Here is a 24,027-nt window from a genome sequence, read left to right as displayed (position 1 = left end):
ATTAACGCCTTCCCCACTCCCATTATGCCCTATGGGGCAAAAATGGGAATGGGGAAGGGTAAATGGGGATTGGGGACTTACCGCCCCGCCAAGGTCCGAATGGGGCGGTAAGTCCGCCAACCACCATGGCGTAAACGTAGTTTACGCCATGGTGGTAAAGTCACGGCCCAGGCGGTAATTTACCGCCTGGGTCGTGATGAGGCCCAATGTTACAGAAGTGGGCCAAAGTGCAACATAAGGATAACAGGGTGGTTTCTCCACGATTCCCAATCCTTTTCCACGATTCCCAATCCTTTTCATGTCTAAAATATCACTCACCGGGTACCCTTGTGTGAGTTTGTTGATGTTCAGTCACTCACAGCCTTAGGGTCGTTGATGTGTGTCCCCAGTGTTCACTTCTTTTCTGTCTCCTGGAAAGTAGATTCGGATCAGCTGCTTCTCTTTCTGGCTTCAGAGAAGTCCTTCCTTGCCCTTCATGGCCCCATGTGCACACGCATGCTAGGCTAAGCGCAGTGGCTCTTGGGGTCCAAAGACAATGAATGACACTTCAGAGCACCCACCAAGAGAGGCATACAACTTTACTCCCTTCTGTATCTTAGCAGAGACTTCTTTGCCACCACCCCATCTCCCTCTACCTCCATGACAATCTGTGACATGCTCGTTCCAAATGGGACATTAGGTCTAATTCTGGTCTCAAACTTCTCTGTTGCTTCTTTGCCCTACTCTACTGCCTCCACATTCTGTTTCCTCGATGCCTCGCCACAAGTTTCAACATCAATCCCACCTTAACTCCAATATGTCAGGCTTGTATCTGCAATGCCTTTTAGTCCCTGCCCGTCTTCCACTTACTATTCCTCCTCTCCTCCACCTTCTTAATGATGTTTCAAACTATCTCCTTTCTCTCATGCCAACTTCCTTTCAGACTCTCCATCCTCCTCCTTTCCCCCTATGCAACCTCCATCCCTAATCCGCTCCTCCCTACTGATGCTTCCTTCGCCAGAGCCACCATCTCAGTACTCTCTAAATCTCCCTTCTTGTTGCCTCCAGCAATCACCCCCTACATCGTAGTATTTCTCCCATCTGCCTCTTCATTACACTCCACCGCCTCTCTCCAGCCTCCTTCCACCTGCTCCACTTCAATCTCCTCCAGCCTTTGCCTCCAATTTTGCATAACACTTCTTTGCCAATTCCAAACCCACTTACTCTGACTCTGGGTAATGCATCGGTCTCTGGGGCCTCCCCCTGGCCCGCCCTCATCTATGTGGGATCCTCTGTGTAACCTTATTAAATACCACAGGATTGGTTTAACCAGCCAGGGTTTTGGGAATTCCCTGGTTTCCTTAATTGAATGCAGAATTTTGCAGCTCATTTGTCATTTTGGGTTTAGGGATCTGTATTCATGACATCAAACAGCGGACTTCGGGTGTGCATACTCTTGCTTGCTCCCAGTGCCTTCGCTATCTACTCGCAAGCTACAGCTACCACTTTGTCTTTCTTCCTTGAATAATTTAAAAATTTAAAGGGTTTTATGAAGAATAACCAATGGGTCATGACCTCTGTCACATCACAAGGACGCCCACACTTTGAAGGGCATGTACATAATCTGGACAGGATCACACTCCAAAAGTGATTGAGGTTTGGTCACAAAATCCATGTTAGGGGAGGGCAATGCATCACAAGGTTACATGGGTTTGACGTGCCTGACCTGAGGGCCTTTCCAAGGGGCCTGGGCTAATTCAGCCGCAGCGTGACCGTGCACTGCATAAGAACTGGGGCATGATGAGGTGGTCCAACATAGGCCCCTTCTGGGCCCATCATCGCACTACGAGTGATGAAATCCAGCCCCCTTGGTCATCCCACTCCCTACCCCAAAGGCCAGGGAGGGGACTTCGTCACATGGGGCAACGAAATATCTGAACCAATGCGCACACTGCACAGCAGCTTGTAAATATGGCCGTACTTACTGTCCCATCCATGCCTAAATTAATTCCCAAAAAATGAGAAATCTAAATTATCCAGAAAATATTTTTAAAAGTATACATTTTTTAAACGAAAAAGTTTCGTTAACTGGCAAAGTTAACTGTTTTAATGTCAATTATCTAAAACAGGGAGTACAACGGACATCAACGGACGTCTCATAGCATGATTTCTCAATTTGCTTCATAAAAACATCATATAGTAAAAACTCGTCTCTTAATTACGTGGCCCCCTACTATTGGTTGGGACTCTTACATCCGTCAGTACTTTTCCACTCACGTTAGCAGCACGCAGGCTGGACTTCTAGGTGCTGGTGAGCTGGACACAACCATAGCTTCCCACCAATTAGCATATCATCCATCATCACCTCAGTGGTCCGCACAACATTTAAGGCTTTGAACTTGGCCTTGGAAATGTTCTTTGCTCTGAGAATACAGTGGAGTAGAGGCACGCTCTGCCCTTCGGCGTAGGTGTGATTTGTCATGTTTGTCTAACTTCAACCATCCAAGTGACTGAAGACCACAAATTTGAGCTCTGGTGCATTTAAAATACTATTTTTTAATAGACCTCTGACGTCTTCCTTGTTTTTGTCCATGCCTTCTGAACAGGAGTTTCATTCTTTCACACAATTGTAACTAATGTCTGCTCATCCCAGTCCGATAATACCTTGGCTTCTTGGGGCTGATCCAGCCTCGCCTTTCTGAGATTCACTTCTGTAATTCAATTGCTTTTTCAACTGCGACACACTGGAAAAGAGGCCTTCCTCTCTGATCCAGCTCTGCTATAACAAGTCGTGGAAACATCCATTCTTTACTTACTCCTATATGTATACGTTGGTGAATGGCGAATTCTATTCACTACATAGCTAGCCTGAAGAATACTTCTTCTGCTTGCGTTTCTTTGCATCTGTACAGGTGCAAAATAACTTGATATCTTCATCGATTCTGTAGCATGAGTTTCTTCATCTCGAGCCTGAGATGTCACTTATCTTTGATACTTTCTTGATGCCTTATAGACTATCTTCCTTTTCTTGTCTCTGCATCTCCTCCATGTACATCAGTCTGGCTTCGTGTGACGTCACCAATCTGCTCTTTCATGCATTGGTCCTGCTTCTTCTGGGATTTCATTCAAATGGCCATCATACTGTCTCGTATGCAGATATGGTTTTCTTAATGGGAACCTTGCTTCCAGGATTCTCCTTGGTATCAGTATTTTCACTGGTACTGCACGTGTCTCACACTCTGGTTCCCAATATATAGGCAATATGGGCGAGATGGTTGAGGTGGGGGCACTTAGCTCCTTCTCTACACTCCCCCCTTCTATATTATTGTCCTAACCACACATACTCCAAGCAATACCATCACTATCAGGGCTCCAAGAAATTTGAAAATATCTGCCATCCATTTTGCAACCCAAGGAAAGAGCACTCCAAACAAGCTATCATCAGCAATGTCTTCCACTTCGTTCACCATTTGGACATGCAGCTTCGTCAGCATCTCTATGGCCTCTGTCAGGGTTCCATTCTCGTCCTCATGAGAAGATATAAATGTGCAACATGATTCTCCAATATTTAAACACCTTCATCCATAGCTGCGATCACATCCAGGACGTAGCTGTTCTGAAGAGTCATCAGTCGTATGGCTCTCAGCTCCTCTCTGATAGCATTGAATCCCTTTATGATAGTGTTGATTGTCTGCAACAACTCCCATCTGGTGACTTGCAGCCATTTTGTATTCGCTCCAACCTGGATCCTCTGCATAAAGATCAACGTGAATATCGACAAAGTCTGGCTGAACAGTCTGTGTTCATATGGAATAGAATCAAAGGCTTATATTGACTTGGCTGAGAAATACTTCTCTCTCTTCATTCTACTTATCAGCTCCACAGATCTCTTCTTCCTCAGGTGAGCATCTGCTTTTGGAAAGCTTCCAAAGTTCAGGTCACTTTTAGGAATCACCAATGCTAGAACATGGACATTTACTATGGAAAATCGTCCTCTCCAGTCCTTGGGGAGATTCATGTAAGCTCTGGATCCACGCGCCCAGTAGTGATCCATGATCACTGCTGTCCCATTGTTCATTCCTTGTGCCTCAAAGATTCAACCACAGTTCTGATTCTCTCCTACTTTTCTCGTGCCATTGTTTCTGAAGCACAGCTTGGCACTTTCCAAAGGCACTAGCTGCAAAGGTCCTCTTTTATCCTCGACCCATGTCACTAGCTTAGCAAGTTTTGATCATAAACACTTACACCGTATTTGCGCATTCTCAATAGTTGGCTGGTAGTGACCCATTATTATCCAGTCTCTGCAGATCACCACACCTTCTTCCCAACCATCTGGTGAAAGCACTGATCTCCATATGTGCATTTGGCCTCTGTTTTTCCATTTACAAACTTCTTCCGCAGATTTCCCTGGGCTCTCGAGTATTCAGTTTACTTCCCATCTGATTCCAGCTCCTTTTACTCCAGGTTTTTCATATCTGATCGCATGATTCCTGTGTGAGCTCTTAGTCTCGTCTTTGTGTCTTGGACATAATCATCTTCTTCAGGATCTGTCCATTCAGTTGCCCATTTGAGATAGGCTGTTCGGTCCATGAACTGAATGCAATGTGTGATCAACAATGTGCTGTCAGGACGTCTATTTCAATAGCTATGAAAATCTTAGACTTCGCCATACTATAAGGCAGGAGTGCATATACAAAGCATTCCTCCTTCGAGGTTGTTCTTCATGCTTCTTTCATATGCTGATACCATATGTTATTTCCCAAGTGTGCTGTACTATCCAGGTAGTCATTCAACTCATGGTCATCCCCCCTAGCACTTCTTTTAGGTCTCATTCTTTTCTTGTGAGTTTCTAATCATCTCATGAAGTATGTCAGCATAATTCCTTCTTACTGCACCAATCACAGGAATATTTGTCAGTAAAGTCAGTGCTTTTACATGTGCTACCTGTGTAGGTTTGCTCCTAGAGATCTTTTCCTTTGCCTCTCCCCACGAGCATGTTTCTAGTGCTCAAAGATGATCTCTATAACCCCTTTTTCTAAGAAAAGCTGTCTAGTGACATTTGTCATAGACCCAAAAACTTTTATACAGTCTACTGGAGTTGGGACAAATCTGTACCCTCCTTCTGCAAAGGAAGATACACAGGAATCTTTGCTTCGTTTGAATCCAAATAGTAAGCAGTGTGCACTGTAAGTGAGAGAAGTATCACTATAAACAAAATGCATGTATAAATCACATATAGGTAGGCCCACTTCTTACAACAGTAGCTTTTTGCACATCGTAGAAGTCTCTCATTGTTCGCTACAACATTATTGCTAGGACAGGAGGATAGCTCAGTGGCAACGTGCTCGCCTTGGAAGCAAGATGACACGGAGAAACATGGGTTCGATCCCCGGGTCCGCGCTTAGAAACCTCTGGGTATTAAGCGTGTTATAAATAACCTATCATATCATATATCATATCATTGACGCTGCCCATTTTTATCATTTTTTTTATGGAGGGAAAATCAACTTTTATTCGGGCAACATCATGCAATACTCTGGCAATCTCTTAATCTCCTCAACAAGTTCTTTAAACAGCTGGCTGATTGCAGGACGATTAACAGGGTTCCTGATCTATAGATAATAGTCGTCCTTTCACCAAACGAAATATGGATGCATCTCCAGCAAGTAAAAGACTCCAGCTAATAGGCTCTGGATCTCTTCCTCCAAAAGTCTCATTCCGTTCTCAGTGTTCGCTCAGAATATAGATTAACCTGTTTGATTATGTCACGCAGCAATTCATTAAGTGCCACTGTATTCCTCAGGTCTCTCAGGATTGTGCGAACATCAGCTTGTCTTCCAACAAGATGTGGGCATTCCTCAATCAGGTAGTGGAAAACCAACCCTACTAGTCTATTAGCATTTTCATCCGAGATTGGCATTTGTATTTTACCCACTGTACTTAGGAATCTGGATAACTTGCTATATTATGGCTGCGAGCAATCTCCTCACGATTGGGCCATTCTTAGGATCTTGCATAAACAAATGAATGTTAGCAGTTATCCCCACCAATGAAGGGCATGAACGAAGATCGTAGAGAAAAATAGCAAGGATGATCCGATGAAAGTTGTCATGGGGCACCACCATGGGCACCTCCAAAGACAAACTCACTGAGGAAGGAATCAGGGAACTGTTCCCTCTTCCAGTCGTCAAAAAGGAAATCCAAATCTGGCATTCTTTCCTTTCTGAACTGTCTCAGTCCAATGTTTAGCAAACTCCTTTGGCTCAAGAACAAATAGCCTTCTTTCAATCCTTTTTTAGCAGCTTCAAAGAGTGTCCTGAAACAAGCCACAGTCCACAGTATTCTGTATCTGTTTATTTGACAGCTTCTGTGTCCTTCCTCATCATAGATCTTGTCTGCACGTGCTGAGGTTCTTCCCCGATGCTTGCTTCCGATGGGGGTCAGGGTGAAGGTGGTTCTCCAGCATAGATCTACATGTCTCTGAGAAATATCCATGCACATCTTCCTAGTACTTTTTCTGCTGACAGCGTTACTGTCACGATTTCTATCCATGACCCCCTCAGAGACAACGGCCCCCTGACAGCAATGGGGCTACACCCACCCCAAAAAGCTCCAAGAGCCTTAAAGGCCCATCAGCAGAGGACATGGAGTCAGCCCTGGCGCCTTTGGCGCCAGGCTCATTATTTAGGATGAAGCAAGCACCACTCGGGACCTCAATCCAACATGGAGGTCCTCATTTCAACTCAATCCCACAAACTGAACTTAACAGTCTAGTGTTTTGGGTGTGGTCAATCTTCAAGTGTGGCTGGCTATATAAGCCATGCCCGAACTGGGTTTCACGCTTCGCATTATTCTGCACTCCTGCAGCGTAACACTCACCGTGCCCAGCTCCAGCTCATCAGCTTCTCCCGGCGGCTTACATCTGGAGTCATCAACCTTGATCCAACGGGAACCTGCAAGAACAAGAACAGCATTAACAAAGAGACTTACCTGTGATATGTCCATCTGCACTTCCATCAGCGCTCAACGGTCTCGCCAACTCTGGAGTGCTCCGCAGCCTGCAAGAACAAGAACAGCATTACCCAAAGGGAGCTTACCTGTGAGTAGCAGTTTCTGCTTTCATCCGCATTTCCATCAGCGCTTGACGGCCTCACAATCTCCGGAGTGTTCCGAGGGCCTGCAACCTGCAAAATAAAAGGACAGCAGACTAATACCCGCACTCGGCAAGCAGTGGGTTCCACATCGTGCGATGCAGGCTGTAAAGGTGACAAGCTAAAGACACCAAAATTCACTCACCTGAATACCGGTCGTTGGTGGCACTTCACCCCAGACTGTCAGCGCACAGCATCTCCTAACAAGGGGAGAAAGAAAGGCAAGTTAGCAACTAGCCCACATTGAGCGGCGCAGCGCCCGTGCAAACCACTTACCTCAGCATTATTCATCCTGCACAGCTGCTCCACAATTGCGATAACTCCTGTGGGAGACAGAAAGAGACTTTAACCAACATTGAAAAGACAGGGAACGAAGACTTACCTGAACTCTATAAGCAAATAAGCAGAGTCGGTGTCACAGCCGGACTGGACCCGACACAAGGGGTACAGGACCAGTGAAGTAACTAGGCCTCTGGAAACCCCCAACTACCATGTGCCCCTGCACAGAGACATAGGACGGAGATCTCAACATACAATAAAACAAGGTGAGGCAGAACCTTCAAGGGATCAGTGGGAGGTGGGAGCCTCCATCACAGACTCGGTACCTAACCTCCATTCTCCTGTCACAGGATCTATCCGCCAGCCAACTTATAAACAAGCAGAAGGGGTCCAGGATAGTGCACAGCCTCTCATCCGACATCGTGTGGCACCCCCGTGGATATCAGGTGAGCGTAACAGTTACGTCCTCCACAGTTAAAGCGCGGCTTGTGTCATCGACGTGTAAAGTTCCTGATCAGGATCTGATCACCGGGGAAAAGTTTGGGAAGATGTAATTCTTCAGATCCGGTTGCTGAATTCTCTCCATCTGTGTTAAGAGCCCCACACCCCTTCCGTTTTAGCTGATCTTAAAAGAAAGAGATGCTTGAAATCACACATTTTAAGTAATCACGTAACGCCTTTCCTAACAATTCCGCTGCCATCTGGGCATCACTTCTAGTTCTAGATGGAGGTGTAAGGGGTGTCCTCATCCGCCTCCCTGTCACTATTTCATGGGGCGTAAGATGGTGGTCGGAACCTGGTTGATTTCTCAAAACATACAATGCAAGTGGTGGGCAATGCAACCATTCTTTCTTAAGGGTAAGCTCCAATTTAGCTATTCTAACTTTAAGCAGGCCATTGAATCTCTCACAGAATCCGTTCGCTTGCAGGTGGTAAGCCGATGAAAACTTGTGCTTTATACTAAGCAACAAGCTTATCTGTTCAAAGTCTTCTTTAACAAAATGAGGGCCATTATCTGATTTTAATACTTCACATATTCCCCATCTACGAAATACGTCTCGTACTACAAATGTCGCTGCGCAGGTGGAGTCTGGATGTGTATATGGACCAGCTTCAATCCACCTTGAAAAGGGACATACTACTACAATCATATATCTTTATCCATTACAGACTTGCAGCATGTCGACATAGTCGATAATTAAATGCTGAACGGGACCATTAGGTCTCTGGATAACTCTTCTAACTGTACGCAGTGTGTGCAAAGCAGTAAACTTTTGACATACGATGCAGTTCACTACATAAAATGCAACATGTTCTAATACATTCAGAATGAACCATTCCTCTGCAATTGTTGCAGCGAATCTCTCTCTAGTGACATGCGCAGGGTAGTGTAGCTGTTCCAACGCCACCCTTAATAAGGCTACAGGCATCACTGGTTTACCAGCGCTTTCCTTTCGCCACAATGATTCAGAAGGAGTTAAAGAACACCCCTGTAACGCTCACCTGGTATCCACGGGGACGTCACTCAGCCTGTTCTGGCCTTTTACGACCTCAAACCCTTCCCTGGAGGCTATTCGACTGGAGACTGGCCCTGAAACACAGGATTGGTAGAGTTTAACTCCCTATTGTCTCTGTGTGCTTGAACCCCTTCTTCCCCGGGGTCCAACCCTTCCCTTTGATCCACAGCTCACCTTGTTTTCTTGGATAGTGTGCTCTCCGTCCTGCTTTCAGCGCAGGGGCGCGTTGATTGATACGCGCTCGTAGCTGCCTCGTTACTTCACTGGCAAGAGTCCAACAGGTAAGTATAATGAGTCTTTTGAACAGTTCTCTAACTTCGTTCCTTTCCTTCCTTAGATGATGGCCGGCGACCGGGGATGGCGGCGTGCTGCTGAGGTGAGTAGCGCTGAAGGTGAGTGAGAGCGCGATGCACGATGCACCCCTTTCGTATTTGCAGTTCTTTTCCTGTGTCTTTTAGGTGCTGCAACGTTTTCAGCGTGGATGCCGGTTATGAAGAACCAATACGGTGGGTAAGCGCAGTATGCAGCGCCTCTAAATGTTTCCATGCAAACCTGGAGTGTCTTTTCCCTCTTGAAGATAGATGAGAAGTTCCGGAGACAGAGTTCCCCCAGAGCGGCTGGGATTCAGGTAAGCGTTTGAAGCTCGTACAGTATTTAAAAATAAGCAAAGATTTGCAGAATGCTTACTAATGCCTTTTTTCTGTTCTTTTCCCTTTTCCTTAGGTAGCGGCGTGCCGGGATGGGAATGACACCGCCAAAGATGCCCGAAGAACAGAAGGAGCGATGAATGATGGGCAGAAGCGCCGCAAGGTAAGGCTGTTCCTAACGGTGTTCTTGTTCTGGCAGGAGCTGAGCGCAGAAGAAAGATACAGGCCTACTGAAGGCCGATCCGAACACAGTGAGTGTCACGCTGCAGGTGCAGAAAATGCAAAGCATGTTTCTCAGCCTGGGTGTAGATTAAATAGTCTCTGGGTATCCCAGGTGTCTCTGGGCTGAACCACACCCAAAAGACTAGACCGCACATGCAGTTCTGGGAACCGAAATATGTGGGGGCATCCATCTTGTCCCCATCAATGCACTACAAGTCCAATCCCTAATGTTATCCTATGGGAGTGAGTCTGGTGCCACAAGCGCCAAGTCTGACTCCAAGTGGGTCTTTGGAGGAATGGAGAGGCCTTTGAGGGCCATGTAGGTGATCGTGGCCTGGCTGCAGCCTGACATCTTGGAGGGCTGGGGACATGAGGGGCAGGAATCATGACAACCCCTTCCATGTCCACAGGTCTTTCTCATCCTGCAGCGCTTCCCCTTGAATTTCCATTAACTGAGTTTTAGACAAATTGTTATAACAATCAGGCACTTTCATCATCATCACCATACTTTTAATCACATCCCTTTTAAATACACGTTTCGCTTCGTTGTCTGCAGCTTGACTTCCATGAGAGATAAATCTGCTCCTTAAGTGTGAGCTGCACATTTAATGACTGCAATGGCTATTGGGATTTGTAGTTCTCTAATAAGTCTGTCCAATCGGGCGGCATGTTGAACTTGAGTGCCATCCGCTCGGAGGTAGCCCCTCCTTTTTCAACGTGCTTCCAAAATGGCAAACAAAGCATGTTCAACAAATAACGTCATGGGACATCCCATTAATATGCTAGCAGCCTTCTCAACGGCGAACGTGGCAGCTGCCAAAGATTGTTTGCAGGGAAAGTGACCCCTCATTACTGGGTCCAAAATCCCACTGTAATATGCTAAAGGGGTGTACCCCAAACGTGGTTCTCTGTGTGAGTACTGCTGTCATGACTAAGCCAATGGTATGTGAAAATAAGAACTCCTCAGTATAAATGGGAATCCGTGAAACTGGGGCTGTGCAAATTGCCTTTTTCAACTCATCAAACCCTTCCTCCATTTCTTCAGTCCAGAGAATGTTTCCAGGGTTGCCTGTGCTTTTTTTCAAAGCCTGCAACAAGGGCCTTATATATGAACTGTAATCAAAGACCCATGCTCTCACATAATTACATAGTGGCACAAATCTTTGCATGTGCTTTATCGTATGTGGCTTTGCTGTTTTCAAAATAGCCTCAGCTCTCTCAGGAGTAACTTTCTTTCCTTCATGCAAAATTAACTGACCTATGTATAGCACTTCCTCATAGCAATGCTGCAATTTCTCATTGTCTACTTTATATCCTTTCTCTGCAAGAATAATCAGCAGTTGAACTGAGTCACGTCTGTATTCTTCTTCTGAGATGCTACAGACCAATATGTCATCTACGTATTGCAACACAACACTTTGCAAATCAATATTGCTTAAATCCATCTGCAGGATTCTACTGAAAATCGATGGAGACTCACAGTACCCCATAGGAAATCTTGTGCTTTTTAACTTAGTCTGACAAAACATAAATGATGTCAGATCTTGAGAATCCTTATGCAATGCGATTGAGAAAAACACATTTTTCAAGTCAATCACTGTGAAATATTGTGCCTCAACAGGGATGCTACAGAAGATTGTCGCAGGATTAGGAACTAGAGGAAACTCAGCCTCTACAATCAGGTTAATCTGACATAAATCCTGAATTAAACGCCACAACCCCCCCTTTGATTTTTTGATAGGTACACTGAAGTATTACCTGGGGACTCCAATGTCACTAAAATACCTTGTTCCATCATGGTGGCTATCGTCTTTAAAATACCTTTGTCTGCCTCTCGAGACATGGGATACTGTTGTGCTCGAGGTAAGATAGCTCCTGGCTTAAATTTTATCTTAACCTCCCCAGCCCTGTTCAATAGACCTACGTAATAGGGGACTGTTGTCCATAATGAAGCTGGCACCTTTGCGATATCTTCATCGAAAAACTCAGGACATTTCAATATTAGCATCATTTCTGAGGAACCTCACGTTTGATTGCTCTCACCCAATAAGTAATACTCATTTCTAATATTACTTTGTCATCTGATGGATGGTCTCTAAATATATCCTCATCAGTGATGTCAGCTAATCTATAACCTTCCCCTATGGCAATCACTTTGTACCATAATTTTCCTTCATAATCAGTTCCATCAAGCAAAGCCATTTCTCCCCGCACTATGGCTGCTTGTAATTCTAAGGGAAAGACTCGTCCTCCCTCTTCATCCATAGGTATCTTTGGCCTGAATAAAAACTCATCAGGTATTCTCACAGTTTTACCCACTAAACCTAGAAGCCATGTTAACAAAATGTGTACCCCATAATGAAAAACCTCTGGTTCTACTGGTGCTCCTCGTATGGCTATTTGTCCCGTGAATACGATCATAAATTCATTCATGTTTATATAATGCATTCCTGGCATTGAACATACTATGCCTTCATCAGTAAATGAAATCGTCATGTTCAATTTTGTCATTAAAAATCAACCTAATATATTGACAGGCTTCTGTCCCAAATATAATAACGGTACATACATGTCACATTCTCCTATAGATCATGGTAATTTTTCGGCAAAAGGAACTCTACTTGTAGCTCCTGTGAAACCTTGAGCATTCATGGCATTCCCAGATAACGTAAATTTCCCCTCTCATATACATAAGCATGTTGCCCCTGTGTCTACTAAAAAAAAAAAAAGATTTGTCCCCTATAGTGATGTCATCCCTCGGTTCCTCTTGAGGATTGAGCATCACTGATAGTATTGAACACATCAAGTCCCCCAGTGAGCTGTCCTATTGTGAGTACATGCTTATTCCCATACCTATGAAAGGATTTCCTCCTTCGACAGTGACACCCCCTATTCTAGGAGTCATTACTGTCCTGTGCTTGTGCCCTGCTGTATCTGCATGGGTGAATGCTGTGACCGTCCTTGCGGCGGATTCATTATTGTCTGCTGTGTTTGCAAACCTGGTTGCATTCTCAGCGCTTGTGTTTGCTGCTCTGTCTGATTTTGTGAGAACCCCTCTCCATTCTGTTGAGTGTATGCAGGCGGGTATGTGATCCACCCTCTTGAGAATTGTCTGTTTTGCATGACTCCTTGGCTTGGCTTTTACACATGCGTGCAAGGTTTCCTGACATACTATATGTCCAACATACAGAAGGTCTCCTAACTTGCACCTCCTGATATGATATGATATGATGTGGCATTTATAACGTGCCTATACACAAGTGTTCCTGCATGCCTTGACTATCATTCTGCATGTTTTGAAACCCACCCTGGTTATTCTGGGAATTTCCCTGATTATTCTGGAAGCCTCCTTGATTATTCTGGAAGCCTCTTCCTCGTAAACCTCCCCTACCTCGTGGTATGAATCCATTATTACTTTGATCGTACTGCCTTTGGTTATTCACCTGTGGCATACCTGCTGTTTGCTGTGAACTCGACCATTCTCCGCTAGTCAACATCGCCCCTTCTATTTTGCCAATTTTTTCTGCACTAATTTCGCTTCTTCACCTTTTCTAATGTCATCTTTCTTTTGATTCTTCTCCTGCAACAATTCGCAGTAATGTGCAATGGCCAGCTGAATTTCTGACCATGGCTTGGCTTCCATGCCCATTAACTTCTTGAGCTGCTTTTGTACTGGCTCTGGCAGCCCTTGGCATAGTATATGATAAAATACAGTTATAGATTTCCCCCAAGGCTCGCAAGTCTCCAAGCTCTATTCTTCCTGAAAATTCTGAATGTAAACAAGACTGTCATCCCCTTCCTGCATCTTTTTTGTCAATATAGCTCCCATATCTGACGTGTCCGAATATAGCACTCTGAGCACTTTCTGGACTGCCGCTCTATTGTTATTAAATGGTGCTCCATCGTGAGCCGTGTTCTGAATAGTGACACTCGCGTATCCTATTCTCGACCAAACATTGTCTGCTGTTTCCCCAAGGATAGCAGCTAGAAGACCTTTAATGTCTCGTATAGCTAACCTGTTTCCCCCTGTCATTTTTTTGAACTCATATATCCATTTCCCAGTGCCAGAAGTTAAACTCTGGGGTTTACACCTTAAATTGTCCTTATCCATCTGTGGCCATGGTATAAATTGTGATCTGGCTCCTCCTTTTTCTAACAAAGGAAACTGCGATATTCCGAACTCACATTCATCCCCCATCATCTTTCTGTCCATAGCAGGGACAATGGATCCACAAGGCTTCCTTCCTGGCAGCAATCTTAACCTGCTCACATACGGTGGCAAGTCCCCCCTCTCACTGTGGGATCTCCCTCTAGGTTGATCTAGTCGCGCCACAGATTCTGACGCCCTCAATTTGGGTAGATCTAGATCTGACCATCTCACTTCTTTGTCCATCGGGGAACATCCCTTGTGACCACATGCTTTACCTCCCTCCTCTTCACGGAAGGTTTTTCGGTCTTCATCTCACATATCCTGTCCCCAACTTGCCTGGCTTCCTTCCTCTTCGTCACTATTCAGAGTTAGTCTGTCTAAAGACAACTCTTTAGGCTCAAAACTATGCAAGCATCCCTCTCTGTCGTATAACTGCATACTCTTGAGTCAATCGTTTTTACCCTTTCCTTTCAGTTCCTTCTTAGTTCTCATATCATGATAGACCTTATCGATTGCATCCCCAATGCTTCTAGAGTCAAACTCATCCTCTAATTTTTCTCTAGACGGATCTGGTATTGGTTCATGTGCTAAGAAGAATTCTTCTATATCTTACCAGGCTACTACTGGATATGGATCCATCAATTATTGTTCTACATGCTCAATGCTGTGTGCTCTCTGCCTTCGCTTTAGTTCTATTTCATCATCGAGCTCTCTTCGCTTCCTTGCTTCTTCTCTCACCCTTTCTTCTTCCTTTCTTTTCATATCTCTTCTCTCATTTTTCCTTCGTATTTCTTTGTCTCTATGTCTTTGCATCCTTTTATCCCTTAATTTGTTTTCTTCCTGTTCTTCTCTTTCTTTCTAGCCTTTCTCGTTCTTCGATTGCCCTCTGTCTATTGTCATATTTCCTCTGTTCTTCTGCCCTTCCTTGCTTTTTTAGTTGTTCATCCTGATACAACTGTTTTCGTCTTTGTCTATCCTTCCTTTTTGCCCCATCTTATTTCAATCGTTCCTCTCTGTCGCTATCTTTTTTGTCTTGTTCGTCTCGATCTTCTCTTTGTCTTACTTCCTCAATGATCTTACCATCAAGTTTGAGCAAAATCTGACCACCTATCAATTTGTTCTGTATGAGCGCTACCTCTTCAGCCTTAATTTTTTCTTCCTTCCATCTCTTTATTTCCCTTCCTATATCTAAGGAGTACTTGGTCGGTCACTTCTCTCCTTGACCCGTCTCTCTTTGTTCCTCGGGACTTTAGAGATCACCTCTCTTTCAGGAATCATCTCTGCACCCTCGTCGCTGCTAAGCGCAGGTGACTCATATGCCGGATTACTGTACCCTGTCGCTGCCTTAAGTTCTCTTAATGGGTACACTCCGTCATCTTTTGTTCTATCGCCTTTTACTTCAGGTGCGGGGGTGCTATGCTCTCTGCATATGTTACGTTTCCAGTCTTCAGGAGGCGGCTCTTCTCTTTCCTCCTGGTACATTTTCCAGAGCTCTAAGCTCGCTAGCCTTTTATCTAACTTTTTTCCCGTGTATGCTGCATGCAAATATGTCATCATGTGTTGCAAAACTGCCTTTGAAAGTGATCCCCCTTGTGGCCATGGCATGAACATCTTGTCTGCCGTGCCCTTAACCCATTCCGCACAGTACTGTTTAAGCTTATGTGCGTGTTTCGGCAGCTGCTTGCATAGATGTGTTAGTGGAGTAATATCCTCCATTTTGCCTCATCAAACTTGACTGTCAATACTCACCTTTAGACTTTGCACTTTTTCAAAAATACATTTTTCAGAAAAATAATACAATATGAGCGTGTACCAATCGTCGCCACTCCAAACACTTTATATCACGTTTTACTCCAATCTACTTATTTCACTGGTACTGCATGTGTCTCACACTCTGGTTCCCAACCTATAGGCAATATGGGCGAGATGGTTGAGTTGGGGGCACTCAGCGCCTTCTCTACACTGTCTTATTGAGCAAAGCACATTATGAGGCTCTAGAATAGCCATGTAAGCCTTATTTTCTTATAGAAGATTTATCATTCCAAGATGGACGGTCTGAGGCACTTCTATTGCATTCTTTTGAAACTCTTACACGTGTCGTACTGATCAAAGCCCAATCTGGGAGTATAACATAACAATCACTTCAGAGTTTGGGGTCTAAATCCTGCTCACAAAAGAACGACATTGTGGAAAGGATGCCGCAAAGGCCACTCCCTGCAAGGTCAGTCTTTTGCCTCCACCTCCTTACCCTTGTCAATTTAGGGGTGTCCCCCACCAGTGGTCGAAGTGGGCAGGAGCGGTTGGGAGCAAAGTGCCTCTACTTTTTTAAATTAAGATTTATTGTTCCTATACTTTTATTTTAAAATGAAACTGTTCAGGAATGGTTTCTTGTATAATAAAAGTGTAGGAAGAAGTTGAAACTTGCACCACTGCACTGAACGTTCCCTTAAACTGTAGTCGCATTTGTTTAGGGGTTTGTATGGCACGTGGGGGGGGTGTGATGGGGTTTGTGGCGAGTGGGGACTGGCCAGCAGGGAACAGAGTTCCACTACTTCTTTTCGTACACTTCGACCACTGCCCCCCACACTCTCTGTCCACATTGTGGCCCAACCATCACACTCGTACCACCCCACTCCCGACTGCTCTTCAGAGCTTTATGGCACTATTCGGGCTTCTCTCCAGGCTGCCCCCCTAAGGTCCTACTGGCGGGAGGCTGTCTTCTGTACGCGGCCTACCAGATGCGGCCATTTAAGTAGTGCAGTTTAGGGACCACAATCATGACTTTCAATCTTGATATTTGACATATATGTCCGTGATGAAAGGTTTGCATGCTTGAATCGCTAAATACATAATCCAAATGTTGTTTGCTGCTCATTTCAGTTTCCACAGTCCTCCCCATAATATTAAAATGTTTAAAACATTGAAACATAGGCACTGATGTGGACGGCCTCAGGTGCTGCTTGGATGCGTGCAGAACTTTAGCCGGGTCTCAGGTTAAGGATGGCTGTGCAGGTGCTCAGTTTCCAAAGCACAGATGTATATAGAGAACTGTATATATAAAGGATCTATGCCCCTCGAATGACTTACCAATCATGAAATAAATGGTCACACTGTAGATGATTCCTGACAAGATTTGCATGGGAATTACGTCAGACAACAACTTCGAGAAGAAATACGCAGACACGCTGTAATATCCACTGGTGTACTCATGCCTAAAAGCAAAACACACACCAAATAGTTATTACTTTATTTGGAAGGTTAGAAAACTACTGCACGCACCTCCAAAATGTCTCAATTGTACATCACAGTAAGGTAGACCACAGCTGTAAAGTAGGAAGAAACGGGGTTCGTATCCTGGAGGTATGTGGCCTAAAATATGCATATGATAAATGTGCCACATGGCAAGGCTGACCTGTCCTGGATGTAAAGCCATTACAGAGGATCCAAGATAGAGCATGAGGTTCTTCAAATAACTGCATGAAGTCCTTCCTCACACCAAATTCACATCTCTGCTGCGCCAAGACCTAACCTGTAATATGCAGCAGTGCTTTAATGCTTATGAGTCTTTATTGATAACAAAAAGGAAACCCATTAACAGAACACAACCTAACAGATGTGCAGAAAAGAGTCACACCAAGTTAAACATTCAGACTTCACGACTAGGGAGAACAAGAAATAACCATTCTGGAGATTAGCTCTGCATTAATGAAGGATATGCAGCTTGGAATAGCTGATTATTAATGTGTATAGAAGTACTACGAATAAACAAAAAATATTCAGAGACGACATAACTAGACATCATTATTCTGGGTTGGTCTTACAGTATGGTAGTTACCAGCAGCTGCCAAACTAAAGTCCTCACAAACAGAGGATCACCGGGTGGGAGGGGAGCTGTCCAGGCCTGTAATTTCAACACTGGACAGCTCAGCTCCATGCAACGTTGCAAGGTTTTAGTTTATGTTGGAGGGGGGATATTGGATGTTGGATCATGGTGCTAACCGAGAGGAGCAAGTCTCATGGCAGGTCCTTGATTGTGTGCAGCTAGAGTAAGCAGGTGACCCGCTCTAGCCTGTGCCAATCTCTGAGGTGTGGGCTGTGATTTAGACCTGGGATGCTGAATTATGTGTCTACCCAGTACCAGTAATGGTGAGATCCACCACTTTGCTTTCTTCTGATTTGTGCGCTGTTAGGACCCTTTCCAAGTAGTGTAGTAAGATATGATATGATAGGTTATTTATAACGTGCTTAATATCCAGAGGTTTCTAAGCGCGGACCCGGGGATCAAACCAGTGTTGCTTTGTGTCGTCTTGCTTCCAAGGCGAGCACGTTGCTGCTGAGCAATCCTCTCGAGACATGTCTCCTTGTTGCTCTGCTTTTTGGAATATATGTTTTTATTACCTACTGGGACAGCCGCAAGCCTATGTTGATCGTGTTATGATGAGGCTCCGGCCTTGCTGGGATTTAGAAAGTTTCATGGTTGGCTCTGGAAGGAACAGTATGGCAGTTGTTAGGGAATAAATGGAAGCGGTCGGCTAGTTGCCGGTGGATGTGCAAAGTGTGCTACTTCCAAAATAAAGAGCTTTACTCACCATATCCAAGCTAGAGCTATACTGGCGACGAGGATGGGGCAGAAGGGAAGTATTCAGTGACTGAGAGAGAGAGAGAGCGAGGCATTACCTGCTCGGTATTGGCCGATAGTGCAAATGTCCTATTTGTTCCTGGGAATTCTTCCTATAAATAATCAAAAGGGGGACGCTTTCTGATACAGATTTTCCTGTGAATTATAAGAGAATCATTACAGGGTTTTGGGGTGTTCCTCATTATTACATAAAAGGAGTGGTGTGTGTTTGGCTTCCCAAATCCCTTTAATAAATTCATGTCATGCCGGACAGGGCTTGGAATATTGAAGGTGGCTGTCGCAAGAGGATAAATTATATATTTTTCAATAAGAACACACTCTCTGGTCCTCAGCATGTGCTTTCTGAAACACATTTATGGAATTTTTCAGCACATAGGGCATCCCCTTTGTTTAATATATGTCGCAGGAGGATACCCATATACCAATTCCAGGTGACAGCTGGTGGCGAGTGGTGATAAAGCAGGAAAGTTCAGTGGTTTGGTCAATTTGCTCATGACTCCAGCACAGGAAAGTCTTGCCTTTTTGGGGGCCCAAGTTGATTAAGACACTCTCAGGATATCATTTCCTTCGGCTGAAGAAACTGTTGACATAAAATTCACTGGAAAACCTTTGCTAGCGAAGCAGAAGATAACCTGCAACAGGCAACTTCTTTCCATGCTCCTAGCAGCCCAGTCAGACATAGGTCTGTAGTGGAGACTGCCACCAATGAAAGGCTCGCTTGTCAGAGACTTTGGCCACTCTCTCCGTAGCACATTGAGAGACCATCTCCAACACACCCTATCACCCAAGGGTGCCAAGTATGACATGTTTTTAACCCAGTTGTGGATTACTACCAGTTGTAGGAACAGTGGAGTAACTTTGCTGAAAATGTTGGGGGGGTGGGGGACATAACATCTGAAGAAAAGGTGCCCCAGCCAAATGAATGGGGACAAAATGGTGTGCCATGAAAGTTGGGCGGGACAAACACCTCCCTCCACCCCTAAAATTACGCCCATGTGTGGGAGTGCTTTGCAAATTGGCAAGTCGTACCCCTCACATACAGTACATTGGCTCAAATCCCACTGTGCTGAGTGAGATGGAGAATACAAGCTTTTTTAGTTGTCTCCTGAATGCCAGATACTCACACAGCATTTACAGATGAAGTGTGAGACAATGGGCCTCATTACGACCTTGGCGGAAGACCATGGTGCTATTAGCACCATGGTCCATGCCGGTAAGTTACCGACTCTGCCATGGAGAAAGGGGGAATTACCACCCCATTACAAGGTTGGCGGGGCGGTAATTCCTCCTTCCTCCATGGCCCTTCCCCATTCCCATTTTTGCCCCAAAGGGCTCAATGGGAATGGGGAAGGCGCTAAGGACGTTGCCGCAAATTGCGGCACCATAATTAGCACCAAGGTCCCTTCGCGGGTCCCTACTTTAACGGCTGGTCTACACCAGCCCTTAAGGTCGGGTCCCTCAAAGGGACCTCGTAATAAGGCGCCAATAGGTTAACGGCGCCGCTAACCCATTAGCGCCTGGGTCGTAATGAGGCCCAATGGCAGTAGCATGATGTTTGGGTAGCAAAGCCTCTGCCACTTAGTTTGCTTTATTGAAGCTTGATAGAGGGCATCACGGGTGCAGACTGCAAATGCAGAAGGCAGTTTTTATTTTTAGCAAATGAAAGCCTGATTATATACAGTATTTTATACAGTTTTGCCTTTCGGAAGACAGGGCTTTAGTCATAAAATCGCTAGAGTTTGAGCAGGTTAGCAAGTGCACCACTACTTTCTGCAATCACTGTCAATGGGCGCTCAGTTACGCTGGAAACCACAATTCTCACATCAACAATGCGCAAGAGGCCTAAAGCCCTGATTTAAGGATGGCTGCTTTTTGCGGTTCCAATGAAAGATTGGATTCCAAAGAGACTCCCAAATTCCAGACTGAAGTTACAGAAGAACATGCAAGTCTGTGGTGTGATGGCCAGAGTTCTTGCAGCCATTGGGATGCAGCAGCTCTACCATCATCATTTGTTTTTTCCCTGTCTTTATTCTGAGGCTATAGGCTACCATCAAACATCAATCTATCTAGCTCTAACTCTCTGCAGATCAGATGTTTTTCAAAGCAGAGAGTGGGGGGGAGGGGTTATCTATGTCCTCTGCAGGGGCCTTCATCTGGAATGGCCTCCCTGCCCCTCTCAGACTTGAGCCGGATATCCTTGTGATGGATCGACATTTCCCTTTCCAGCACACAGTAAGGCCCAGTCCACTTGTCCTGAAGGGCACTGGGTTTGACAGGCTCCATAATACACACCCACTGGCCTGGAGAAGGGCGAGTACATAGTCCAACACATCTCAGCTTGCTTTCCCATCCCTCTTTCACTAGAGTGTCCAAACAGAAGCCCAAAGGGGTTAAACCCTACTCCTTTCTGTGGCACCTCCCTGTAAGCAAACAGAGGGCATGGCAGGAAAATATCCCAATACCTCCTTGGGTGCTCTTCCAAGCCACTTATCATGCCTTTCAGGGTCTTGTTGAACTGCTCAACAAGCCCATTTGTTTGTGGATGGAAGGATGTAGAGAACCTATAGGATCCTCCCACATGGCTTTCATATACGCTGATATGAAGTTTGATCCCCTGTCAGAAACGACTTGCTTGGGGAATCCAACACAGGAGAATATCCCAATCTGAGCCTTCACAGGCACAGGGGCTTTGATGCTCCTCAGAGGGACAGTCTCAGGGGATCTTGTGGCATGGTCTACCACCACCAAGATATATCTGTTCCCTGAGTTGGTTTGAGGATCTAAAGGACCCACAATAACCATGCCTATGCGCTCAAAAGCCGCCCAACCACAGGTAGTGGAATTAAGGGGGCCTTTGTGGCACCACCTGACTTGCCAGAAGCTTAACAAGTCGGGCAGGACCAGACAAATTCCTTTACCTTTACGCCGAACTGCGGCCAGTAAAAGTGAGCAGACAACCGATCTTATGTCTTAGTCACTCCCAAGTGATCCGCTAAAGGAATTTGGTGAGCCAAATCCAAAAGGAACTTTCTGTGGCAATGGGGAAGCACTAATATTCTGGTGTTGTAGCCCTCATAATGTTTTGGCTCACTGTACACTTTGAACAGTCCAGGGGCCTCGCCCTTAGGCTGCTCCTCCGCCTGAGTCCGCAGACCCGCCAGAGTAGGACACTCTTTCTGGGCTGTGAAGAAGCCAATCTGACCTGGGTCCCCCGCTGATGCAAACTCATCCAGCGCGGGCAGGCCCTTCAGAGTTCCACTCACCTGGTCCTCCAACTCAGGTTCCTGCACTGCGCCAGGCAACTCTGAAGTCACTGATTCCCCTGCTAGCAAAATAGGATCCTGAGGGCTACTGGTCCCTCTCCCACAGGAGTAGGCAATTCAGTACTCTATGGAACTGCAGTAGGGGCTATCGGCCACACCGGTCCTTCCAACAAGCCCTCTGGAAGCAGTCCAGGCCCTAAGGCTCTGAGAGAGTTCAATCTGGCAATCTCTTTGGCCTTCGATCGGGTAGCAGCTGCGACTATCTTGGGATCAGCAAGATCATTACCCAACATACATGGGACAAGGATAGAGTCTTTCGCTGCTACATGGCACTGGGTTGTTTCACCTCGCCCGCTGACCTCTACTATCACCAAGGTGCACTTACTCTTTCCATCAACCCCATTTACGCTACAATCAGGCCCATCAATGCCTGGTTGTACCCAGTGCCGGGTGACAGCAGTGATGCTAGCCGTGGTGTCTCGGACCGCAGGAGTTTTGTGTCCATTGATATACACATGTTCTAGATAGAGTTGAGTATTACTGGGAACTGGGATCTCTTCTGGAGACCCGGTATTGTTCGTACTCAGTGTAACCAATCCACATTCGGCCACTACCTGGCCTAGTGGGAAGTCCTCCTCTAAGAGGCCCACACTAATGATGCCCTCTTCCACAAGTCCAACATTCACTATGGCTTGCTTGGGTTAGCCCTTGCAAGCAGGATCCCCTTTCCTGTGACCAAGCACCTTACACACAAAAGAAAATGTGTGGTAAGAACACAGGTGTCCCAGCGTTAGGGGTGCCTGTGCTCTTATTTTCGGTTTGCACGGCTGAACTAGAGTTTTGGGATTTGCCTTTGTTCTTTTGAAGACCTGACTTTGAATAGGATTGGGTTGGACCTTTGTGCTTTCCATCCTTGTTTACTTTTTTGTCCCCCGATTTCTCTTCCGCTTTGGATGTGCTCGCATGAGCCTTTTTCTGCACTCAAGTACTCACAAACCTGTCGGCAGCCTTTGCAAGCTCCCTAGGGTCTGTGAGAGTCTTGTCCACAAGATGCTGGTGTAGGTCAACCTCACAATTTTTGAATACATGCTCACACACCATCAAATTGTACATCCCTCTAAATGTGTAAACTTTGTTACCAGTCACACATGCTCAGATATTTGAACGCTTCAAATGTCTGCCAACTTTTCTTTCCGAGTTCTCTGAGGCTTCTGAGATACTGTTCTGGGGTTTTACAGAACTTCCTGAGGAGGGCTGCCTTCGTGCTCTCATAAATTGGCCTTTCCTCAAGAGTTAACTGTTGAATTTCATCAGTCCCTGGTGTCAATAAGCGACTCATCATGGCTGCACCCCACAGTACCTCCTCCACTTCTTGTGGCTGGATAGCCAGCTCCATTGATTCAAACCAGTCAAAAATATCCTTCCCCACTTCGTAAGCCTGCACTACGTTTTTGGGGATGTGCCGGCAGGGCTTATCCCGGACACTCTGGTTTGAGCCACTACTGCTGCTTTCGCTAGAGGTGGATCTGTTGACTTCCTTCTTCTCTTCAAGTGCCAGCTTGCGCAGCTCTATTGCGGCCCTGTCCCGCTCTATAGTGACCTTGTCCCGCTGTTTCTTTTCCTCTAGCGCTAGTCTCTTCTCCTCAAGCAGGAGCTTACTAGCTGCTACCTCATTAACAGCCGGAACAATTACTGGGCCACTTAAAGACTGTGCTGAGGCCTTGGACCTGCAGATGCCGCACTAGTCCCTGTCCTCACTGATACTCTTGAGTGTTGAGAAACCTCACTTGCCCTCCGGTGGGATGGCTGGCAAGAAACACTGCTCATGTGGTCATCCTCATCATTTTCCCCCTGTGGAAGGTCTTGTCCTTTTGGGTACACAGGGCCTAGCCCATCCCCTGGGTTCTTCTCCCCAACAGGCCTCTCTTCTACCCAAGCTTGGAGTCTAGTCAGCAACTCAGGTTTATTAACCTTAGTGCTGTGGGGAAGTCCCCTCTTTTGACAGAAGACGCCCAGTACATCCTTGGTCCTGCCTTTACAGTCTCATTGTCAAGATCCGTGACTGTTACTAATACCTAGCAGTGAATAAACATTGCCTGTAACAGTACTTTTGTCGTTGGGTGACTAAGCTGTGCGCAAGGCTCCAACTGGTCCAACCGCTTGCCACTGATGCAACAAAT

General features: G+C 45.7%; 1 protein-coding gene across 2 annotated transcripts in view; it reads right to left on the bottom strand.

Moving 5' to 3' along the window:
• LOC138515804 (broad substrate specificity ATP-binding cassette transporter ABCG2-like) overlaps positions 1 to 24,027 on the bottom strand; it is a 961,595-nt gene that overhangs the window by 238,995 nt on the left and 698,573 nt on the right. For both annotated transcript variants that reach the window (XM_069630540.1, XM_069630541.1), the window contains one exon: positions 17,033 to 17,157. In XM_069630540.1, coding sequence (XP_069486641.1) covers positions 17,033 to 17,157 — 125 coding nt within the window. The remainder of the gene's footprint in view (positions 1 to 17,032; positions 17,158 to 24,027) is intronic.

Source organism: Ambystoma mexicanum, chromosome 6q (genome assembly GCF_040938575.1).
Source record: "Ambystoma mexicanum isolate Mex_15411 chromosome 6q, UKY_AmexF1_1, whole genome shotgun sequence".
Taxonomy (NCBI): Eukaryota; Metazoa; Chordata; class Amphibia; order Caudata; family Ambystomatidae; genus Ambystoma; species Ambystoma mexicanum.
This window is presented reverse-complemented; position numbering and strand designations above follow the sequence as displayed.